The sequence below is a fragment of the Pelodiscus sinensis genome, chromosome 30 (assembly GCF_052426305.1).
Source record: "Pelodiscus sinensis isolate ZL-2025 chromosome 30, ASM5242630v1, whole genome shotgun sequence".
Lineage (NCBI taxonomy): Eukaryota > Metazoa > Chordata > Testudines > Trionychidae > Pelodiscus > Pelodiscus sinensis.
The window spans coordinates 5,916,310-5,933,324 of record NC_143081.1 but is presented as its reverse complement, the minus strand read 5'-3'; the positions used below and the strand labels follow the sequence as shown (position 1 = coordinate 5,933,324).

The window sequence follows — 17,015 nt, the reverse complement described above, 5'->3', positions numbered from 1 at the left end:
AAAAGTGAATCCATGCTCTCCCCAAAGGGGCTTTGGGAGCTGGACTCTGGGCATGGACCAGACTGGCTTGGCTGGGTCTCGTGTCTTTCCTGCTTCTTCCTACATTTGTTCAGTCCTCACTTTCCATCCTCCCCCACCTCTGTCTGCAGCAAGTTACAAGAGACAGAAGGTCAGGTTGGGTATTTACCTCCCCCCGTGTGCCCATGGAGCAGCCCTACATACTCGTGTCTGTTACTAGCAGCCCTGGTACCTGCTCCTCATCGGACTCGGAAGTTCTTTGTAAGCAGCCGTCAGTGCTATTATCCCCTTTTCACAGATGGGGAAACTGAGGTACAGAGAACACAAGAGACTTCCCTCAGTGAGCCAGGGGCAAAGCCAGGAACCGCATCCACAACTCCTGCGTCCCGCTTGGTGCTTTGTCCTCACAGACCAGCCGGCTCCGTACGCAGCAGTGCAGGCGTGGCGCGAGCGGGTCTGCAGGCCAAACGGGAGGATCCCAGCAGAGATTTCTGGTCGCAATGAATAAACAATAAAATTGTAATAAATCGTGTGTCCCCCCCCCCCCACTCCCCACCCGAGGCTCACCCATATACGCAGGCCCCTAGCAGACACCTCAGCGTGGGGATGTGGCCCCTTCCTAAAGGCCGATCTCTCTTTGACTCTGGGTCTGTGCAGCGCCGAGCACAACGGGGCTGCGGACTTTTGGTTTGGTCTGTCAAATACTCAATTCAGTTTTTTAGCTGGAGAATCGCCCAAACCCATCGCCGGCACCGCAGCACCTCGAGGGCTCATTTAGCCTCAAAGCCACGAACCTCTGCGAGGTAGTGAAGATTCTTTCTCTCCTTGGCACGGGGACAAACTGCAGCCACCTCTCGGGCCATCGCCTCACTGCTGGCAGACCGGGCGCTAGGCAGCAGGGGCGGCTGGGAGGCTGGAGCCACAGACCAGAGCTGCCCTCTGACAATTGCCCTCCGAGCTTCAATTAACTCAGAGCCACACGCCCGGACAGGCAGGGGATGTGTGAACCTGCTTCCCACCATGCACCGCTCCCTGCCTGGGGGTGTCGCTCCCTTTATATCCGCCTGGAAACCCGCCTGCCTGGTGAAATACCAGCCCCTGGTTCTAGGAACCTCCCGTCTCTGCCCAGACACAGACCGGCCCGGCCCTGCCCGCTGGGGAGTTATTCTCAGTTCCTGAGACCGAGAATGGAACCGCTGCTGCTTTTCCTCGCCCTGCTCGCCGCCCCCAGCTGTGAGTGTCCGTGGGGTACGTGGGGGACTCAGGGACGGACCCTTGGGTTAATTTAGTGATTAATTAATTCCCGGATCTGTTTCCCTGCTCCCAGGTGTCCTCGCTGAGGTGCAGCTGGTCGAGTCCGGCCCAGGCGTAGTGAAGCCGGGAGAGACCTTCATCCTGAGGTGTGCTGTGTCGGGTTATTCCATCGCTAGCGGTTACAGCTGGGAATGGATCCGGCAGCCTCCCGGGAAAGGACTGGAGTGGATGGGGCGGTTGTATCCAGCTGGCGCGGGGAGCACAGCCTACGCCCCGTCTCTCCAAGGCCGAATCACCATCTCTGCAGACACCGCCAAGAATCAGTTGTTGCTGCAGCTCCGCTCGCTGACAGCTGCAGACGCCGGCACCTATTACTGCGCCGGACACGCGCACACAGTGACACGGAGCAACACCCGGCCTGGCACAAAAAGGGGAAGCGGGTTTCTGAACAGCCAAACAGCTGCAGCGCTCGGTCTGTGCCCTGGTTCGTCGGACAGACGCGGCGCTGCCAGCTCCGGTTCTCCCCTGTATCCCACCCCACCCCCGCGCGCCTCTCGGACCCCCCCCCCCCCCAAGGAATTCCAAACCCTCCGCTTGCTCGTGCTGCGCCCAGAAATGTGCCTCCAGGGAGTCAACGGGGCAGGGGGAGCGTTTGAGGTAACACAGGCTTTGGACACTTACCCGAGACATTTGGGGTCCGATCCCTAGATAGTCAACACTCGCATCTCTCACTGTCCAGGCGCGGGTTTCCCTTGAGAACTATGTTCGTGGTTCTCGGGGCCCTTTGTAGTTAGCAGCACTAAAGAATGATTTGGAGAGAGACTTATTGGCCAGAGGAGCATCGCACCGCACCCCTCCCCCCCCCCAGACTATTTGAAAAGCCCCCGCATTAAGGGCTGGTTTCTCCGGTGTCCGTCTCCTCCGCAGTTGCTCCAGCTCCAGTAACCGGCCTGGTTCGGAGTGAGCCCGAAAGCCGCAGCTTCGCTCCATACCCAGCTCTCCCCGCCTGTCCCAGGCTGCCACACTCGCTGGCACACTCGCTGGTTAAACAAAGGCCTTTCCGCCCCTTCACATTCCTGTGGGATCTGGCAGGGAGAGATTCCGGGAATTAAGAACTACTAAGTAATCGCATGTGTCTGTTCTGCTTGTGTGTCGCATGCAATTTAAGATCAGAAGAGCGAAATAGTTCACACGCGCACCAATGGGACAGAGCCACATGACAGCAGCAAAGTGTCACGTTTGAGCACGAAGCTGGAATCCGCGGTTAAAATCCCCATTTATTCACCTTCAAAACGGGGTGTCAGGATCCGAGATCCTGGTGCCAGTTCCAGGTTACTCCCCTGCTCCGCCCACCCAACGTGACCCACCTCCCTCCAGCGAATGCAATCAAAGCACTCGGAGCCCATTTAAAGTGTCACAAACCATTGTGCCAGCGTGTGGTTATGGGGGGGGGGGGGGAGAAAGAGCAGCGACCAAAACCCCTCCAGAAACGGAGCGCCTTGTCCTTGGGAATATCAGGCTGAGATTTGCTAAGATCTCTAGGGGATCTGGGCGTCAAGACCCCTCCCCCCCTTAATAAGGCAATAGGGACACTAACCGCCTACCTAGCTACCTACCTCTGCCCCCAATCCATAATCAATAAGCAGACGTCAGTAATCAATAACGGTTGAGTTCCGGACACATCAGGCATAAGTGTTAGGCGGTTGGAACAGGGAAGGGTTCGGAATAACTAGAGTCCCAGGGCCCAAAAATTCCATTTGTTCGGAATTTTTCACATGAATTAACAGACACCAGACACCACGGAGACAGACAGCAGCGGGGTGGGACAGGTTAATTCACTTGGGCTTTTGCGTTTTTCTCCTCTGCAGCAACGAGCAAAGTGTGTGTGTGTGTGTGTGTGTGTGTGTGTGTGACACACCATGTCTGTCCAGGAAGGGCACAGGGAGGCAGAGGGGCCTTTTGATCGGTTCCTTCTAGCTCCTCCCTTGGGCGCTGCCTCCTTATGCAAATCACCTCTCCGGGCTCTGGGCTAAAGTAGCGGCCTCCGGGGCGCCTACAGCCGCTGTTTCCCCAGGACCTGATCTGCCTCTTGCGAGCCCTTCGCTGTCCCCTCCTCGCGCACCATGAACTCCCCGCTCCTCCCGCTGCTCCTCCTGGCCCTGGCCCCGGGTGAGTCTCTGAAGGAGGCTGTGCGGAATGGGCGGGGGAGCGGGGGGCGGGGAGCGCGGGGGGTAGGAGGGGGTAAAGGTAGGTTGGAGTCTGACTGGTTTCTGCTTTTCCCAGGTGCCCGGTCCCAGCTCCGGCTTCAGGAGTCCGGCCCGGGCGCGGTGAAGCCCGGAGAGACCCTCACACTCACCTGCTCTGTCACCGGGGGCACCGTCACCAGCAGCTACGTGTGGAACTGGATACGGCAGGCCCCGGGCCAGGGGCTGGAGTGGATGGGATACTGGACCGGCAGCACAAGCTACAACCCGTCCCTGCAAGGCCGCATCGCCATCACCGTGGATTCCTCCAGCACCAAGTATTATCTGCGGCTCAGCGCGCTGACAGCTGCAGACACCGCCACGTATTTCTGTGCCAGACACAGTGACACGGAGCGAAGCAGGGACTGGCAGAAAAAGGGGAAGCCGATTCTGAGCAGGGCAGTGAAGCCAGAGCAGCAGGAAGAGCTGAGCCCAGAGCCCTTCCCCGCCCCACACGGACGCTGACAGAGCTGGGTCCCTCCTACAGGGAGCGGCACGAGCACCCCCACCCACCGGCGCGCAGGAGATACTGGGACGGGAACACCCGGCATTAAACTCCCTGTTCCTCAGGACATAAGCTCACGGGACAGGGGTTTAGTGAGGCCATCCAGGCCATCTCCACGCACGCCGGGAAGGGATCCGCGTTATCTAGACTGTCCATGTCAGGTGCCCTTTGCCGCATTTGGGCTGGAACTAGGAAAACTCTTAATATGGGTCAGATTTGGCAGAGAGTCACACAGAACTGGTTTGTCGGGGCTGGGCTGCTGGGTAAATCTGACCTGACGGTGACAAGAGGAGCTGCTCCGTGTTGGGACATGGCTACGCTCCGGCCCTCGGTCAGGTGGAGATATGGGAGCGCGGACTTGTGTAGGTCTGGCCCCCCCTGTGGGGAGTGAACCCAGCGGGACATGGCTCCGAGCCACTCGGAGAACGCGGTTCTTAAGGGGATCAGTCGATTCACCATCCTACACTACGAAGAGTTTTCTCAGCAACATGAGAGCTCAGCAAAAAAGTCGCGATCTCATTTGTATATTTTTTTGCCGAGAAAGCTTATTACCCATACTTCTTGCATTTGTATATAGGCATCTAAGATACTGATTTGATCTTGCCTCCCTGTTGTGCCCTGACCCTCCTTTCTCCTTGCCATTATAGGCTGTAGTCCCCTCCCCCCCCCATTTCCAACCCATCTCCCAGTCTCACACATTCAGCACTTACCTGTGGGCTTTGCTCACCTGTCCCCGTCTAACCTACTTTAAAGCCCTCCTCACAAGGTTAGCCAGTCTGTGTCCAAACAAGGCCTTCCCGCTCCTGGAAAGGTGAACTCCATCTCCGCCAAGCAGTCCTTCCTGGAAGAGCACCCCGTGGTCAAGGAAGCCGAATCCCTCCTGGCGACACCATCTTCGCAGCCAGGCATTCACCTCCAGGATGCACCTCTCTCAGTCCCAAGTGCCACAGAAGCTGAAACTGAAACTGCTAGCACTCACATGGAAACACACACACACACACACACACACACACACACACACACACACACACACACACACACACCTCTTGTACTCACCGGGTAGCCTCTTCAGCGGTGGGGTTGCTTTGCTCTCCCTCTTCAACTCCCCTGTCTGCAGTCCCCTGTCCGCTTCGCTCCCCTGGTTGCACTGCTCTGGCTTTTTAAAGCCACTGCTCATCACCACCCCGCAGGTCAGATAAGCCATTTTGTGAGCCTCCAGTAGGGGGCATCCTTTTTTGGTATTTTTTCCTCATCACCTCTTTAGCCTTTTTTCAAAATTTTGCAGTGATCTTGGCCTGGAACTTTTTGGTAGCCACCCATTTATCCGCCAAATGCTGTCCCCCCTTATCTGATGGGAACCCCTGAGGATGACCCCTTTGCCCAGGCCCCTTTCTTTCAGGCCCCGAGGATACAGAGTGCACCAGTTTTCTGAATGAAGCATCAAACTCTTCCCCCATACTAGAATATGGGGGAGCTGTGATGAGCTTATGGTTTTGGGAGAATGGTTTGTCAGTCCTTGGTTTTTTATTCAGAACCCCTAGAGCGCCTGCTCCGGGTTTGTGAATGTGTGTGGTTTTGCGCACATTCAGAACCCCTAGAGCGCCTGCTCCGGGTTTGTGAATGTGGGCGTTTTTGCTCACAGTTCTCAGGGCTTGGTGTGGCTGTGGCCGCTGAGGAACTGGAGTTGTGTTTGTGTGGCTGCAACACCTCGGCATTGCAGGAGTTTTCAGTCCTTGGTTTTTTATTCACAACCCCTAGAGCGCGTGCTCCGGGTTTGTGAATGTGTGTGGTTTTGAGCACGTTCAGAACCCCTAGAGCGCGTGCTCCGGGTTTGTGAATGTGGGCGTTTTTGCTCACAGTTCTCAGAGCTTGGTGTGGCAGTGGCCGCTGAGGAACTGGAGTTGTGTTTGTGTGAGAGTTTGTCAGTCCTTGGTTTTTTATTCACAACCCCTAGAGCGCGTGCTCCGGGTTTGTGAATGTGTGTGGTTTGGCGCACGTTCAGAACCCCTAGAGCGCCTGCTCCGGGTTTGTGAATGTGGGCGTTTTTGCTCACAGTTCTCAGGGCTTGGTGTGGCTGTGGCCGCTGAGGAACTGGAGTTGTGTTTGTGTGGCTGCAACACCTCTGCATTGCAGGAGTTTTCAGTCCTTGGTTTTTTATTCACAACCCCTAGAGCGCGTGCTCCGGGTTTGTGAATGTGTGTGGTTTTGCGCACGTTCAGAACCCCTAGAGCGCCTGCTCCGGGTTTGTGAATGTGGGCGTTTTTGCTCACAGTTCTCAGGGCTTGGTGTGGCAGTGGCCGCTGAGGAACTGGAGTGGTGTTTGTGTGGCTGCAACACCTCGGCATTGCAGGAGTTTTCAGTCCTTGGTTTTTTATTCACAACCCCTAGAGCGCGTGCTCCGGGTTTGTGAATGTGTGTGGTTTTGCGCACGTTCAGAACCCCTAGAGCGCCTGCTCCGGGTTTGTGAATGTGGGCGTTTTCGCTCACAGTTCTCAGGGCTTGGTGTGGCAGTGGCCGCTGAGGAACTGGAGTGGTGTTTGTGTGGCTGCAACACCTCGGCATTGCAGGAGTTTTCAGTCCTTGGTTTTTTATTCACAACCCCTAGAGCGCGTGCTCCGGGTTTGTGAATGTGGGCATTTTTGCTCTCAGTTTTCTCAGGGCTTGGTGTGGCAGTGGCCGCTGAGGAACTGGAGTTGTGTTTGTGTGAGAGTTTGTCAGTCCTTGGTTTTTTATTCACAACCCCTAGAGCGCGTGCTCCGGGTTTGTGAATGTGTGTGGTTTTGCGCACGTTCAGAACCCCTAGAGCGCCTGCTCCGGGTTTGTGAATGTGGGCGTTTTTGCTCACAGTTCTCAGGGCATGGTGTGGCAATGGCCGCTGAGGAACTGGAGTTGTGGTTGCATGGTTGTTTCTTACCAGAGTCTTTTGTTTTGTCCTTGGGTTCGACGTATGTGAGGTTCCGACCGCCCGGACGCTTCATCTGCACTCGTGCTGTTTTGCGTTGTTAAGGGTCTCAAAGCAGATTCCTGGTTCTTTGGCCGTTCTGGAGGAGGTGTCCTTGTAGCTCTGTCTACAGCATTGTCAGAAAAGTTGTCCATGCCTGTGAGGTGGGGGAAAAACATTTTACAAAAAAAACCACACGTATACTTTACCATCTCTCTCACCCACACCTGTGTATTTACTTAAAACCTCATAGAGCAACCAAACCAATAAGCAAAATATACTTACTGGGCTTCATCGATCCATCAGTCACTGATGCTGGTGAATTTTCTTTTTCAGCTGTCTCTTTCCTTTTTCTTTTGAGCTTGTTTTCCCTCTAGTCTAAGGACCTCTCATGTTTTTACTGTACTGTGGAGCAAACAACATTATTATAAAACACATGAAACCCTCTTGTAAAATTTAAAAAGTTATAGCTTTAAAAACAAAATAATCCATTTCAGGCTGTACAACCAACATGAGTTTTGAGTTTGTTTCTACCACTTAAAAAAACAAGCAACAAAAAACCACACAATTTTTTAAATACATCTAATTTTGCAGAATAAAAGCCAAGACTGCTTTTAAAACCCCTTGTTAGTTTAAACAAACCAAGTACTTAAAAAAACCCTTTACCTATGCCTTGTACAGCCCCTCTCCCCTCCCTCCACACACATACACTAAACAGCAGCTTTAAAAAACACACCAAACCAAGTTTGCAGCCATAGACTTTTCAAAACCCACATGCATTTAACACAGCACATTTTGCACAGAAAAAGCAACCCACCAAACACACCTTACCAGCAGTTTGACAACATATATTTTAAAAACACACCTGTGTCTGTTACAAACTCCATCACACACACCTTCAAAAACTCCCCACAGCTGTTTTAAAACCATTTGCAACTATATTTTTTAAAAGCAGGGGTATGCAACAAACTGTTTTTTAAAAACCACTTATCTCTAGCATAAGCCCCTGAATCACCCACAACTTAACCCCAGCCAGCTTTTTTTAAAATAAAAACCCCAGGTAAAAACACACATTTTTGTAACCATCCCAGATACTTTTAGCCTAACTCCACCGCTTCCTCCCCCAACTCAGAATTGAACATTTATTTTCAAAATACATTTGGCACAGAAAGAGCAGCCCACTCTATACCAGCAGTTTGCCAACATATAGTTTAAAAACAGCAATAAGCTCCCCCACAATTAAGTTTTGAAAAAAAACCAACTCACAATTTAAACATTACAATTAGTTAAAAGAAAAAAAATAACCCACACGCTTTAAAAATGATTATGGATAGTTACTTTCTACCACAGGGTAAAGGCATGCTGGTACAGGGCTATTCTGTTTTCCCTTATGTATATTTGGGACTACAGAATAAAAAACAAGCAAAAAAAATGTGAGTTAGGATTACCCCCAAATGCTTCAAACCCCATTTTAAAAACACACCTAGGTCTTGCACAGACCTCATCTCACACACACACACACACACACACACACACCAACCCCACATACATTTAAAAGCCAATTGCAAAAGTTACCTTTCACTATGGGACAGTGTTGCAGGCACATGCTTGTTCGGTCCCCCCCATGTGTGCTTGGGCCTTAAGGTTAAAGAATAAGCACAAAAATTAGTTAGTATTACCCAGGTTTTTTTTTCAACAGTATTAAGCACAACTACAGTTAAAAATGGTTTTTACCTTGGCCTGGTGGGGAACTGCAGCTTAAAATTACTGGTTCCATGTTAAACAGATCACACTGCAATAAAGATAGCCACCATTATTTTACTGAGAGAGCATGGCCAAAGAGAGACATTATAGAATATATATTTTCAAAGTTACAAACAGGGAACATACCTTCTCCTGTTGCAGTCCAGCAGCCATTCAAGAAAGTTTCTGTTGAAAAGGACAGTCACCCCAATACCTAGGTTTTTTATACCCTCCTAGCCCATTGTTTCAAACAACTTCAATGTAGTAGCTAGCAGGTGAATTTGATCACTGCAACTCTGAAATAATAGATCCTTAAAGACATAGGCACCCCTCCCTAGCATTGCCTTTTCTGATCTGGGGGTGGAAGAATTAAGCTGTCTCCACACCTGAGTTGCTTTTGGCTACATTTTTTTCTTTTAGTTAAAATACATTTTTTGTAGGGCTTTCTTACAGTATTAACAGTAAAAGCACCAATCCTTAATGTAGCTGTACCCATTTCCATGTGGAGACCCTTTGCAGATATCAATACATGTCTTGGGGTTTGGTTTTTTTAAACATGCTTCTTTCATGCTTAAGGCTTGGGGTTTAAATAAAATGCTTTTAAATGTTTGATTGTCTTTAGAGAAAATGCTTGTTCTAAAGTATGGGTAAAAGTTGGAAACATTTCAGTTTTGGGTTAGACCCTTAATTTTTTTTTTAACTTTTAATGGCTAGAAAAAGTAGCCCATAGCATTTAACCAACTCCTGGGTCATATTTAAACTGTCCAATAGCATTTCTACCAACGCCTGTGTCCTTTAAACTGTCCAATAGTGCTCTACCAGCCCCAGGGGTTATATTTAAACTGTCCAATACCATCTGCAAACTCCTGAGGTGTTATTTAATTAGATATTCATCAGAGCCCACCCATCCAACCCATCAAATTTAATTACTGAACATTAACCTCAACAAGGGTAAGTGGTCTCACCTAAACCTAATCATTGACTGGAGCCCCTGGCTATTCAGCGAGGTGCGGTGAAACCATTGAGTTCATGTCTAATAAATCCTAACTGGGGTGGTGGTGGTAATTTTTTTCTTTTATTTAAAAAACAAAATATTTGAGGGGTTTTTCCTTCCCTCGAGTTTCTACCATACATCTTTCAGGGGTTTTTCAGTAAATGGGCCCCTTTATACAAAATGGATTCTCACAAACTTTATTTTTTTAAATGATTTTATTTAAAAGACATACAGACCATGTGTTCCAGCAAAACTTTTACTCATGTAAGGATCACACAAACCTTCTGAGAGAAGATTGTCACAAAAGCCCCTTTTCAATAGATTTTTACAGCTACCAAGTTTTATATCTCATGTGTGTCCCCTCACCATTCTCTAACTTCATCCTTTTAGACATCTTACAAATAGGCTTTTTCTTAAGCAGGGTTCTGTAACTTTTTGTACGCACCAAACGTTCAATATAACGCTCTAAGCAGGCGTCTTTTGGCTTGGTCATGGTCTTTAAAACACTGTGAGGATCTTGACTGAATTGCACTGCATTTACCAAAGTCACCCCTTGTGCTAAGTGTTCTTGAGTTAAGCACAGACTTTGCATAGCATAACCTACGGCAATAACAGTATTTAATAAGCTTTCCAAACACAGTTCAGCACATAGGCCCCAGAGCTTGCAGTTTATATCCTCCGGAGTCCAAATCACACAGTCATGGTGCCGCTGGGCTGGCGCATCTATGACGCAACCCTCACAGTCCTCAAAAAGCTTTTCCCTAAGACAGTGACTAAGGACGGTATAAACACCAATGCGTACAATGGAGCACACGACTTTTTTACGCTTATGATGTGGCACTGGCTCAACTAGGTCAATGCCAAGCCACCGCCTGAATTCTTCATGGCCGTCATCCTTGGCGTTCTCTTCAATGCTTTGTATCGGTGTTGAGCAAAAACAAGGTGGGCCCGGTTCGTCTGCCTTGTCCGATGCAATGCTGTCCTGGGTCTGAGGGTCAGCTAGAAAGGCATTGTCAAGCTGTCAAAAGATTGCCAGAAAGAAATAATGTAAGACGCTCTGGTCATTTTTTTTAAGTTTACAAAATCCCGGTTTCCTAACCCCATGATGCCCCAACTTCGATCTTTCACTTACCTGTTTGGCTTCTTTTCCATGTGTCTTGTCCGACTCCTGGGAGCCGTGGGCACCTTCCTCCTCCAGGCCATCTAGCTCATCAGGCTGCCTCGTGAGCGGTTGGGTTCCGGCGTCAGATACTGGTGTATCCATCAGTGGCTGGGCCAAAGGGCTCCCTTCAACTTCTCCTTCCTCCTTGGAACTGTTGCTGATGTAGCGCTTTCTTCTCAGCACCAAAACAAAGTTGGTGAAAGAAGCCATGTTTCCACTCAGCGTTTGCACGCTCTTGGAAACACGTGCTCTTGGAACAAGATGGCCTCTTTTGTGTGGTGCTAGAACTTATGGGGAAGTGCTATGTTCTGATTGGCAGAGGGTGTCATGGGAGGCTCTTAGAGGGGTCACATGACCCGCTTCCGGGCGGGTCATCCGGTCCCAGAACTGCCCCCCGATAGCTCAAAGCGGTTCGCGGGGCGGTCCTACAGGGGAAAAACCCTTCCTGATTGGTAGAGAGAGGTGGGACGAGTTCTTAGAGGGGTCACACGACCCACTTCTGGGCGGGTCATCTGGTCCCGGAACTGCCCGCGATTGGTCAAAGCGGGTTGTGGGGCAGTCCTACAGGGGAAAAACCCTTCCTTATAGGTGGAGGGAGGCGGGGCGAGTCCTTAGAGGGGTCACATGACACCCCTTACTTCCAGTCACCTGCCCCTATTGACCCGGATGTACTACCCTCCAGGGGCGGACTTCCGGTGACAGGGGAGACGGGACTTCCGGTGCCAGGGGCGGGACTTCCGGGGTCAGGGGCGGGACTAACATTTGATTGATGGTAGGGCCCTTATACTACTTACAGCGGCTCCCCGTGGCTGGGATTTGAAGCCGGGAGGAGAGACATCTAATTCCAATAACCAGGCCCGACGCGCCCTGGGTCCGGGGGCTGGGTTCGGCGTCACGGGCAGTGAGAAAATCCGGGCTTGGTGGTTTTCTGAAGGGCTGTTCTGGCTGAAACAGGACCGAGTCTGGGGTTCAGCTGCAGAGAGGTTCAGGTCAGATTCTCACAGGGGGTCCCCCTAGCCAGGTGACGTGGCGCTCGGTGAGTGACAGCTGCCAGTCTCCCTGGAGCGCTCCGTGTCCAAGAGGCACTGGGGGTGGATTCTTCATGGCTCTGCACCATCCCCTTGCACCAATGATGGGCATGTTGGATCCGCTCCGAATTCAGTACTCGACTGCAGTTTACACTCCCTGAGAGGCCATGGACTCAGAGTGCGCAGCCCCTGAGTGGCTCTGCTCTGCTTTCTCCTCCCCGCAGAGCGGATCAAGGGGGACTTGGTGACCCAAGTGACAGGACCCGTTTGAGTCTCTGAGGGGGACCCCGTGCTTCTGAACTGCACCTACAAGGTATCTGGGTACCCTTTCCCCTTCTGGTACGTGCAGCGCCCCGGCCAGCCCCTGCAGCTTTTCCTGAGGGACGCGGGCAGCCAGGACTCGGATGAGGGGCATAGGAGGAGATTCAGCGCTAAAGCCAAGAGAAAACCGGACTCCTTCCACCTGCGGAAAGCGGCCGCCGAACTGAGCGACTCCGCCACCTATTACTGCGCTGTGAGTGACACAGTGACACGGTCCGGCAGGGCTGGTTTGCATAGTGACTCATCCTGTTTTGCTGGGTCGTGGTACCCACGGCAGCCAGTGGGGGTTACCCCAGACCCAGCAGCATAGAAACCAGCCAGGTACCCCTACTACATCACAGAGGGGGCTGAGGCCTCCTAGCCCCAGTTCCTGTAACCAGATTACATCTGTACTGTGCTGTATCCTGGAGAAGCAATAAACTCCCTCAGTTCTACCCATTGGTGGAGTCTGTTCATGCCACTACAGGGGTGCAGGAGGTGGGGGGTCCCCGATGTGCTGCCATACTGGTGTCAGGAGTGGGATGCACTGCACCTGGTGGATGGAGCTTCCAGCGGAGAGTTACAAGGCACAGTAGAAGCAAGAGCCGTGGAGCCAGGCGTGCTGGAGACAGAGCGAAGTGGTTCCTGAGAATTGTGGGATGCTGCAGCACTAGACTGGTGAGTCTGCACCAGGGGGACCAGCGGGCAGGTGGCCTACGCCCGACTCTTGAAGGCAGAGCTGGTGAAGCTCTGCAGAGAGAGGGGCTTGCCTGTGCAGAACGCAACCAAGACCCAGCTGATTGCCCGGCTAGAGGAGAATGACCAGTCACAGGGCCAGGATCTTGTCCCCGTGGGCAGCAGCCAGACCCTCTGTAACGTAGTGGGGGTACTTGCTGGGCTGTGGTGACCCCTGCTGTCTGGAGCAAGACCCAGCAGGGAAATCCTTATTATGCAAAGGTGACTCCATACTGGTTGAACCAACCCCCCATGGGGAGAAACAAAAGGAGGTGGTATGCTGCCCTGGCTGGGGGCAGGGCTTGAAGAGGTGGAGTTAGTTCCTGTCTGGAAAGCAGGGGAGAAGGAACTGGGGAGGGGGCTGGGACTCCCCTATCTCAAGTGGGGCACTGAGGCCTGTTAGCCCCCAGTTCCTGTAACTAGATTACATCTGTGCTGTGCTGTATCGTGGAGAAGCAATAAACCACCTGTATTCTACTGGCTGGTGAAGTCTGTTTGTGCCATTTTCGGGTGCAGGAGACGGGGGACCCCCAACGCGCCGTCACAGACACTAACCAGGGCAGTTTAGTCCAAGCGCGTGGAATTGTGCGTATTTCTACAGGGTGGGAATCTCTGCCATTGTGCGTGGCGCTGTAACTAGCTCTGGCCCCTCAGTGCGGGGCCATGTGTGTTACCCACAGGTTACTCCTGTAGCATTTTGAAGCCACAGCCAGAGATCAGGCCTCCGTGATCTCAGCAGCCACAGACACCCCTAAGGCAATGAAGGCCGCTGTCCTTGGGATGCGCATGCTCAGAACCCATCAGACACCAACGGGAAGGGGGTGTCCGAATTCTCTGCGAGACTTGGAAGGTGCCACTGCAGGCGGGTGCCAGACACACGAGTGTGCGGAACGTAGCTGCGAAATAAGGACACTGCTGGTTAGTGCGTGAAACGTGCAGAGTAGGGAGCAGCCCTGGTCTCCGGGACTAGGTTGGCTTTTCATCTCCGTTCCCCGGGCGCTAAGGGAGTGATGGGAAAGTGTTTGCGCTCCAGGCATGGCTCCCACACCCGGCTGCTGAAGGGCGCTCAGAGTGCAGTTGTTTGCATGTCGCTAGGCGCCTAGAAGAGAGATTTAGCGCCTTGAAAAACTGATGGAACTAGCACACGAAAGAGTTAATCCGTGACGTCAGAACGTTCCATCCTGATGGGCCTTCGCTCCCTTGTGCTCCACTCACGACTGTTTGGCGCGTGTCTCTGCTGCCCCCGTGCGGCGGCCGCGGGAAGTTCCGCAGCTCTGGTTTGTGCACGAGCAGCCGCAGGGTTCGTGTCGCTGTGTCTCTCGCACAGTAATAGCGGGCGGTGTCCTCGGGCTTCAGGCCGGTCATTTGCAGGAACAGCAGGTTGTTGGGATTGTCCCTGGAGATGGTGAATCGGCCTTTCACTGCATCAGCATAGCTGGGACCCGACCCGTCATTGTAAATAAACGCGACCCACTCCAACCCCTTCCCGGGAGCCTGGCGAACCCAGTTCATATTGTAGCTGCTGAAGGTGAAGCCGGAGGCTTTGCAGGAGAGGCGCAGAGAGTCTCCGGGCTTCTTCACATCCCCTCCGGACTCCACCAGCTGCACCTGAGACCGGGCACCTGCGAATAAAGACCGGTTATAAATATTGGTATCAACACAAGGGAGTTTAATATTCTCGCACTCCTACCGTTATTCCAAAGAAGAAAATACCTTCGAAAGCCGCTAAAGCCAAAATTCCAATTAGCCAAAACTTCATTGTCCCTGGTGCTGTATTGTTTGGTCACTGCACAGACCCAGGCAGCTGATAATTGTCTGTGCGGGTGCAGCCTGGGCAGAGGGAGGAACAGATTTAAGCAGGACACTCAGTCCCTCATTTGCATACTCTGCTTTATAAGAGACACGCACTTTCCTCCTGCCAGCGATATGACTGACTCGCTGTACGGTTCCAGGAGCAGGACTCAGACCTCTTCAGCCTGGGTGTGTGTACAGCCCCCAACATAGGGTTCAGGGATCCTCCTGACACGTCTGTATTTTTAAGGCCCTTGTCAGCAGACAGGAGCAACCTGGCTAGGTTGATTTAGCTGGAATTGGTCCTGCCTAGAGCAGGGGGCTGGACTTGATGAGCTTCTGAGGTCTCTTCCAGCTCTATGGTTCTATGATTCTATTGTAGATCTTGGAGCTTCTGACAGGGGATCCTGACTGGTTTGACCAAGAGGCTATCAAGTGCGGGCGCTTCAGCTGCCCCTCCCCACACTGCTGCACATTTCCTGCCCTTTTCCTTGGAGCTACCTCCCCCTGGGGAGTCTCCTGGGTGCCATGCAGATGACAGGGGAGGGAGAGGAGGGGTTGCTGATGTCAGGGTGCCCCCTCCCACACTCTAGTCTATCTCCACAGAATGGAAGGGGGGCACAATAGGGTTTGGAATGGAGTGTGTTGGCTGCTTTTGAGAGTGATGCTGAGCCAGGTCAGGGGTGAGCCTGCTTTAGCCCCACTGCCCCACCACCCTGGAGCCAACTGAGGTAAACAGTGTCCAGCTGGAGCCAACTCCAAACACCTGCCCCAGTCATGAATCTCCTCCTGCACCCCAAACCTCTGGCCCAGCCTTGAGACCCCTGGACCCAAATCCCCTTACAGACTTTGTACCCTGAACCGCCTCCTGCACCCAAACTCCCTGCCTGAGGCTTAGCTCAGCACCCCTCTCAATTGTAAATCCCTTAGTCCAAGACTAGATCTTGTGCCACAGCCCTGTGCTCCTGCCTGGTGAAAAGAAGGGAGGATGGGAGGAGAGAGGGAGGATGGAGTGAGCAAAGAGAAGGGGCACACAGGAGGCGGAGCAGAGGTATTTGGGTTTGAGGTAGATCCTGCATTTAAGTTCAAAAAGTGATCTTGGGCTTAAAAAGTTTGGAGACCTCTAGATTTAGGGGCATGAATCCTACAGCGAATATGCTTCCTCCTACAGGGACTTCTCAGGTGAGAAAGGAAGAAAGAAAATCCCTTTTAGTTGTGGGGCCTGGTCTGGAGATGACATCCCGGAAACCCCTCACAGCCGAGGTGGTGGGCACTTGGCTGTGAGACACAACATCTCCCTGGCAGTCCCTTCTCTGAATGTGGTGGGGAGAGAGGCCGGGCACTAAATACCAGGCTGTAAGTTCCATGGGGAGCCCGGCGTTCTAAGAAGGCGCCTCAGCCCTTTGTGTGACTCGAATCCCCAGCGCTCTCCAGGGCAACGACACGGCCAGGGCTGCCATCAGCAACATGGGGCTGGGTCCGCTGCTCTCAGTCTGAGCTGTGTGTGGATCTGCTGCCCTCTTGTGGGGAATGGGGAAAGGACTCCTCCTCAGCCCCAGTTTTTGTCTGACCACCAGCAGGTTTTGTGTCACTGTGCATCTCTAGCACAGGTAGGCTATGTCTACACTGGCAGCTTGTTGCTCAGCAAGGCCATTTTTGTGCAAGAATTAGCAGAGCGCCTACACTGCCCTCCCTCTGCTGGGCAAGAAGATTTACAATATGGCGTGGTGTGACGGCGCTTAGGGGGTCCCCCGTCTCCTGCACCCCAAAATGGCACAAACAGACTGAACCAGCCGGTGGAATAGAGGAAGTTTATTGCCTCTCCAGGATACAGCACAGCACAGATGGAATCTGGTCACAGAGCTGGGCTAGGATGCCTCAGGCCCCCTTGAGATGGGAGAGACCGGGCCCCTAAACTCCAGCCCCTTTCCCTAGGCTGTCTCCTCCATGCTTCCAGCCAGCCACTAACTAACCCTCTTCCAGCCCTGCCCCCCAGCCAGGGCAGCATTCCACCTTCCTTTGTTCCTCTCCATGGGGGGTGTCTGGCCATACTGGTTTGCATAGTGACTCATCCTCTTCTGCTGGGTCGTGGTACCCACGGCAGCCAGTGGGGGTTACCCCAGAGCCAGCAGCATAGAAACCAGCCAGGTACCCCCACTACGTCACAGTTCTCCCCCCTCTGAGAGCGAACTGAGCAGGGTCACTCCGCTCATGACCTAGGGAAGTTCGGGTCCCCTGCGTGGGAACCCGCCCTGGGGACATAGGTGCTCCCCTTGACTCGGGCCGTCCGTGGCGAGGCCC

At 52.7% G+C, this 17,015-nt stretch overlaps 2 protein-coding genes, 1 pseudogene and 1 gene segment (V, D, J or C); 1 reads left to right on the top strand and 3 right to left on the bottom strand.

Annotated features, from left to right (window-relative positions):
* The window catches only part of LOC149521034 (leukocyte immunoglobulin-like receptor subfamily A member 3), a 1,043,054-nt gene that overhangs the window by 163,907 nt on the left and 862,132 nt on the right, over positions 1 to 17,015 (bottom strand). The gene's annotated exons all lie outside the window — the stretch shown is intronic.
* On the top strand, positions 3,232 to 4,673 carry LOC142821127 (immunoglobulin heavy variable 4-59-like; annotated as a pseudogene). The gene is made up of 2 exons (XR_016348105.1): positions 3,232 to 3,441; positions 3,556 to 4,673. The product of XR_016348105.1 is annotated as an immunoglobulin heavy variable 4-59-like (transcript).
* On the bottom strand, positions 10,030 to 10,977 carry LOC149521054 (uncharacterized). The gene is made up of 2 exons (XM_089774472.1): positions 10,831 to 10,977; positions 10,030 to 10,716 (listed from the first exon to the last, which is right to left on the bottom strand). The coding sequence occupies exons 1-2, from the start codon at positions 10,960 to 10,962 to the stop codon at positions 10,030 to 10,032; spliced, it is 819 nt and encodes a 272-aa protein (XP_089630598.1). The 5' UTR covers positions 10,963 to 10,977.
* LOC149521053 (Ig heavy chain V region 3-like) lies at positions 13,555 to 14,755 on the bottom strand. The segment is given in 2 exon segments: positions 13,555 to 14,545; positions 14,637 to 14,755. Coding segments are annotated over 2 exon segments (531 nt in total).